The sequence below is a fragment of the Pteropus vampyrus genome, unplaced genomic scaffold, assembly GCF_000151845.1.
Source record: "Pteropus vampyrus isolate Shadow unplaced genomic scaffold, Pvam_2.0 Scaffold359, whole genome shotgun sequence".
NCBI classification, from domain to species: Eukaryota; Metazoa; Chordata; class Mammalia; order Chiroptera; family Pteropodidae; genus Pteropus; species Pteropus vampyrus.
In genome coordinates this window covers 372,812-379,723 of record NW_011889140.1, presented here as the reverse complement: position 1 = coordinate 379,723, position 6,912 = coordinate 372,812, and the positions used below count along the sequence as shown (strand labels likewise).

The following is a 6,912-nucleotide window of genomic DNA, read 5'->3' as shown; positions in this document are numbered from 1 at the left end:
CTTTCTCCCTGGGCTTAATCAAAGCCCCCTTGACAATCTTGTGAGGTGTCACTAATTTTGTTGCTGAGTACCATAAACCGCTGAAAATAACACATTTTACTGGTGTGTCCATGAGGACCCTCTCGATTCTTGGACTTAGGTTGAGTTTATAGGTTTCTAATTACATGACTTGTCGGCTTATAAAGTGCTTTCATGTTCCTTTATCTCATGTGATCTCTGTGACTCTGTGGTCGATCACTTGTGAAAGAGGAAAGGGGGAAGGTGTTCTCAGCCTCGTTTTACAGAAGAAATCAAAACTCTCAAAGATTAAATAAATTGCCTAATATCTCTCAGTTAATGGTGACAAGATCCTTTCAGATCCATGATCTTCCAGGGTATCTAGATGCAAGTGGAAATGTTTATATTTTCAATTTTATACTGTAATCTGTAAGATGCTCTAATTCTGTGCCAGTTGTGTACATTTGGGGTAAGGATTTCCAGAACTTTTTAAAAAAATTTTTTTTCTAAAGCCCAGAAACATCAAAGGCATACCATATTTAAGAAGGAAATTCATGATTTTCTACTAACATGTCAAATGTAAATTTTAGGTTAAGATCGAGTATATATAATTTATTCCTTTTTAAAAACTCTGTAATCATATGCAAACTCAATTAAAGGTTAATTACGTGTATATTTTGGCCTCATTTAATAGGAGTTAAAAGTTCATTTTGTAATGCATTCATTACAGAATCGAGGAAGAAAATTAAACACATACCAAAGGAAACACATATGAATAACATACTCTAGTACAAATGTGTCTCGAAATTCATTAGCTATTACTGAGGAAGCTCCAGTTAGGACCATGTGGTGAGAATTCTACCACGAAGGAAATACGTAGACCAGGAATCAAGAGTGAAAGAAAAGATATCTGCTTTTTGTTAAAACCTGAAGTGCGCTATAATTGGGTTGAGTTTCTGCCCAGATGGCCCCACTCATGCTGACATCTGTGAAGTGTATGTAAAACTGTGTTAGGTGTTATTTTCCGTGGCCGCCTGGACACATGTCCCTCTGTGGAAAAGCCAGGCCTTGGGAGTCCTTCGTGCTGACCCCTGCTTGTCCACGCTGAGAAAGCTTGGGCCTCCCACCAAGGACATTCCCATGCCTTTCATGACTGGAAAAGACTTGGAATTCTTTAGAGAAGGTATAAATATTTGGTCTTTGATCTGATAGAAATCAATGGCAAAAGTATAGATTCGAGTCTATATCAGAGTCCACATCAGATTTACAGTACTGTGATCTCTGCAAATTTAAGTGGAAAAAAAAAAAGGCTTCTTTTAAGTTAAATGGTGAAATGCCATGTTCAAAACCATCTATGTATTTGATTGGTATTGTTCGAAGTGAGAAGTCTAGCTTAGACTCCGTCAAAGAGAAACGCGCCCCCCCGCACCCGCATCTACGAAAATTGTTTTTCAAGTATGTTAATGGACGGAGTCATTAGTACATTGTTTAATTTGCTGCCACTTTTTACAAGGGACTAACAGGTCATGTCCTCCTCCTCAGACAACAGAAAGATCAGGGTCAATGGAACCAAGGAGCCCATAGAGTTTAAATCCAACCAGTGGTTTGGAGCAGCGGTGAGAGCGCACGGAGGGCGAGTGGTGGTGAGTACGAACTGCACGCCTGCGGGTTGCTCCGAGATCAATGTACACTGAGACGCTCTGAAACCCACATTCGCAAAGGTCTCATCATTTAAGAACACGTCGGACTTTCGGAGATAGGCTTATCAGCATTCTGAAGCAGTCACTGAGTGCTTAACAGCCAAGAACCTTTAGTGCTTAAAAGCTATTAGAAAATAAAGCTTGTTTTACAGACGATGAGGTATTTTCAAATATTTCGGAAAAACAAAACAAAACAAAACAAAACAAAGGGAGAGAGAAAAATAAAAGTTACATCTTAAAGAGGTAAATATTTTATTGCTTAAGATTGATTTAAAGGGCTGATTAAAAATTGGCCAGAGAAATAGGACCGCTACTTACTGTTAGGATTTGTTCAAAGTTAATCTACTGTAGTATTATTGATCCTTTTTAGAACTAAAGGAAAGCTCTATTTAAAACTATAACTACTAACGACATGATTCTCTGAGTATGTTAATACTTTGTAACAAAAAAAAAATCTCACTCCCAGATAGATATCGTTCAGCTTTAAAATGCTATGACTCTGTGATTCTGTTCTCTTCTTACTGAGTGATGATACATGTCTAAGTTACTGAGAAATAAATGAGAGCATTAGCTAATGTGGAAATCTCTTGTTGGAGGAATTTTTCAAACTGTTGGCTTCAATTTTCTTACAAAAATAAAGCAAGTACTTTGGCTTTTAAGATTTCCTTATAGCTGTTTGAATTGTGATTTAATAAGTATCTAAAAAAAATGCCTTCTTTATTTGGTGTATGGTTAACTCCCCCAAATTTTTTTACATAAAACAGGTAATGTATAAAACTAGAGATAGCCTTCTCTAGTCACAAACCCAGAATTTACGATATGCTCTCTGTAGAACTGTATTTGCATTAATATACTTTTCACATTCCAGAATTGGTAAAAAGTTTTTATCTTTTGGTGGTGTATGACCTATGTGAATTACTATCGAAAAGCGAATGCCATGTAATAACTATGTAGGGTTAAAAATTTATCTACAACATAATTGTTGTGCATTTATTCAATATTTGTAGAAGACTTCAGAGTCAATGAAAATAAAAACAATGCACCAAACTCATAATAAAAATGATTGATCTGGGGGTATGCTTGCATCTTCAAGGAAAACGCATAAGAAATAAGATAATATACATTTTAAAGTTAATTTTGGTCTTTGAGCACTGAAACTTAAGAGAATTGAGAATTAAATGCTACCCTAAGTTACACCGATTAGAACTGCAAACTGCTGTGAACAGAAGTATCATTTTGAAGATCCAGGTATCAGGTATGTTAAGTTTGAATCAAAGCCCAAATATGTCACATAGTGTGTTTCACGTCAGCGTGAAACTGAGCAGATATAAAAAGGATAACACGTTAGAGCCGATAGCAGGCAAGCACTGGGAAGAATTTTCATGGCATTGAAATATCCTATGGTGACAGAGAAGGTGAGGCCAGCTGGCATAATGCTCAGCCCCACAGGCGAATGCTTTCACTGCTCAAACCCCGTTTCTTTACACTATGCGCACTTTATGTTAAATATAGGAACCACATAATTTGTCGGTTCCCTAAGAGGGCCCTAAGATAAACTCTCTTACATGAGTAAGAGAGTTTTTAGGTACTGGCAGAGACCTCACAATATATAGAGTGACAAAACCAAAAATCTTAAGTTGTAGAAGCATCTTGCTTGAGAATATAAGTCATCTTGACTAAAAGTAGTTATACCTTGGACCGATCACCAAAGACACATTTGGAATCGTGACAAGACTTTAAAATCAGGAACTGCCTTCACTTTTCTGGCATTATTTTAAATGTGATGTCATCAAAATAGGAGATAAGCTAGTGGTTCCATATGTTAGGAATCTGTAATTCTGTGTCCTCAGAAATGAGTGCTTGAATAAGGTAAAACATTTATGGAGGGGATTCAAGCTCGTGAAACAAGTCAAAATAACGCCTATGTTTCCTACCCGTTTATTTTTATGGCCTCTCTCATTCCTAGCAAAATTAACGCTATTTAATTTACATAAAGAGGATTTCTTATATCTTCTCTCACACTTGATATCCTTTCGAATATCATCCTCCTGTTAGAGTCTAAGCTTTTGACAAAGCAACTAGAACATTTCATACGAGAACCATGTTCTACTCACTGATGTTTAAATTATTTTTGTTTTGCCATGAATAAAAACCATGAAGTAAAAAATAAAGCCAAGAACACTGTGATAAGGGAATGGCACTGTGTCCGAAAGAAAGTCATTGTTTAAAAGATCATAAGATATACCTTCGGTGATAACCTAGGGGAAACCACAAAACAGGTTTATAAATTTGTCTGCATCCTTTGATTAGAAAGTAATTTTTTGTTTGTTTGTTTTTTTAAGCAACAATTAGACAAGAAAGGAACTAGTTCTCATTTTAAGGCATCATACTGATTCATTCAATGTTTAAATGGCCATTTACTTTTATGAGAGTCCCATAAAAAAAAAAAATACATACATGTATGTGTATATATATATATGAGTTCTTTGCTTTGTGGAAATATTTGCTTTTGCCAGGTTACTCTTACTTAATTTTAAATTCTCTAAGGAAAAATGCATTCCTTTCTGTATGTTTAATTTGTTCCAATTTTATGGTGCATTAATGTTAACAAATTGGCTTTGGAAGTTTAACTCCGACTACTAAAGTACTCATTAGCATGCTGGAGGTCAAATAATTCACCTAATAATTTAATATAGTTTGTCACAAATTTAGGTACATTAAACAACAAGTCAAATCAAATCACAGTATGAAGGACCTACATAAAAAAAAAAAATATTTATTGTCTTTGATGCTTCTTTCACAGGCTTGTGCTCCCTTGTATCACTGGAGAACACTTAAGTCCACACCCGAAAAGGACCCAGTTGGCACTTGCTATGTAGCAATTCAGAATTTCAGTGCATATGCTGAGTACTCTCCTTGTCGGAACAGTAAGTTATTTTTATTCCTTGAGACTGAAACTTAGCTCAAGAGCTTTTCTGTTGTAGACAGGGCAGGTAGTGTCAAAACACCGTTGATAAGGAAAATGAGGTGGGGGTAAAGGTTACTGAGAGTCTTAGAGGATGTCTTGCTGTGACATGAGGGCCACGGAATTCTGCTGATCCTCTTCCGCGTTTTAGAAAATTTACAGGTTTTAGGTATTTTGGAATAGAATCGATTGGTTCCGTACTTTAGGACTTAAACTCTCGGGTGGTATTCAAAATGCACATTGCGATCTAGAGAAAGCTGACCACACAATTTACCTGTTAATTCCAAGAATGGTGTTAGCTGGTGAAAAAAAGAAAAAAAAAAAAAAGAAAAAGAAAAAGAAAAAATATACATAGACAGAGCCACTTTAAAATGGAGCTGGCACTGCCATCCCAGAACACCCTTGTCCATCTTATGCCTCAACCCTCTGGAATGTTAAAAAGGGCAAAATAACCTTTGGACTGGGCCTAAAGCAACACTGTGTCCCAAAGACCTGTTTGCAAAGATAACAAGAAAGCAGATACTATGACTATCTGACCTGATGACTACCAGACTGAAAAGTAAAAACATTGGTTAGCATTAGCGTCACTATATTAGCTTTCCTGCACCCACCGAAATGCCTTCCTTCTGTTTGTGTCACTGTTCCCCTTCCCTTTCTCATAAATACCCTGTGCCTCTGTCTCCTAATCGAAACACTATTTGTAATTTTGCCTGAACGAGTGATTTCCAACTAGCTTTTGTTTTTTATCTTAAGTCAATGCTCGTTGCCTCTCACTTGGAAAGGCTTTGTATTTGTAGGTAGACGCGAGCGTGCTTGGACCTGGGGACACACTGCTCACGAGCTCTCAGTCCTGCCTATGCTCTCGGTAGCTGTCGCTTTCTTTGGCAGCTGCATACTTGGGTTTATCTGCATGCGATGATCTTCTTCTTCAAGTGTTTAGTCCCCGTTTTTCAAAAAAGACTCTATGCATGTAGAGTCCTCGTCTCAGCTGGCAGCCTGAGAAGCATCCTTTAAAGTGAGCCTGTGAGTGCCGTCTTTGGGGCACTGCTGTTGAACTCCTTCATCTCGGTGGCATTCTCAAGGACTTTGGGACATTATTAGTGAGTGGTTGATTGATACACTCAGAGTCCCCTTTCGAACTCTTCCACTTTCTATGTAACTCGTAGGTCCCTGGAATTTATCAAGAAGCAACCAATGGATTTTTATTCTTTTTTCTTGACGGTCCGTAAGACCACATTGAGGAAAATGGCTTTAGAAAGAACATTCTAGTGATAGATTTCAGAATATTGATTTTTAAAAATTCAATCCCAAATAAGATTCCCAAAACTACAAGTAAAATTTTCCCCATTTTGGTAATTATTTTTAAAATTCAAGATTACTTTAGACAGGATAATGAACAAATATAAGAAGTAAACCAATGAAGATAAAGAATGGATCGCTGATGATGGATGCCAGATGGGAGTGGGGTTGGGGGACTGGGTCGAAAAGGGGGAGGGATTAACAAATTGTCAGTTACAAAATAGTCATGGGGATGTGAAATACAGCATCGAGAATATTGTCGATAGTATTATCATAACTATGTATGGTGCCAGGTGGGTACTAGACTTACTTGGGGGGAGGGGGTGGATCATTTCATAAAGTGCATAAATATCTAGCCATTATGCTGTACACCTGAAGCTAATGTAAAATAATATTGAATGCCAACTGTAATTGAAAAATGAAAAAATAATGAAAAAAATCACTTAGATGGTATTGTATTACAATTTTAAAAAGAACAGACCAGCGAGAATGAACAGTTAAGGATACCACTGAGATTTGGATCTCTAAAGGACTGGAAATGGAACAGCCAATTTTGATGGGCTGGGGTGAGGATTTTGGCACGAAAGAGATTTAAACTTCCTGCTCAAAAATATTAAAATAAATCAGCCACTTCCTAACATTATGACAAATGTCTGCTGAATGCATGTCAGTGAAATTAGGATTTTACTTTAAATGGTTTTAGAACAGGGGTTTCTTGTAGATAATGAGATCTTGTTATATATTCAACATGTGTTCACTGAAAACACTGAGCACTGATTCTGTGTTTAGGGAATAAAGCACAGAACGAGAAAAAACTAGCCCGTCTTCAAGAAGCTTACATTTTAGAGGGGGAGACAGACAACAGACATGTAAATAAATAGGTTGAGATTCAGCAATTCCACTTCTGGGTATACATCTGAAGGAAATGAAATCACTATCTTGAAAAGACCT

At 36.9% G+C, this 6,912-nt stretch overlaps 1 protein-coding gene across 4 annotated transcripts in view; it reads left to right on the top strand.

Annotated features, from left to right (window-relative positions):
* Positions 1–6,912, top strand: part of ITGA8 (integrin subunit alpha 8) — a 149,814-nt gene that overhangs the window by 17,961 nt on the left and 124,941 nt on the right. For all 4 annotated transcript variants that reach the window (XM_023522873.1, XM_023522874.1, XM_011379443.2 and 1 more), the window contains exons 3-4: positions 1,540–1,640; positions 4,501–4,624. In XM_023522873.1, the coding sequence (XP_023378641.1) occupies positions 1,540–1,640; positions 4,501–4,624 (225 nt within the window). The remainder of the gene's footprint in view (positions 1–1,539; positions 1,641–4,500; positions 4,625–6,912) is intronic.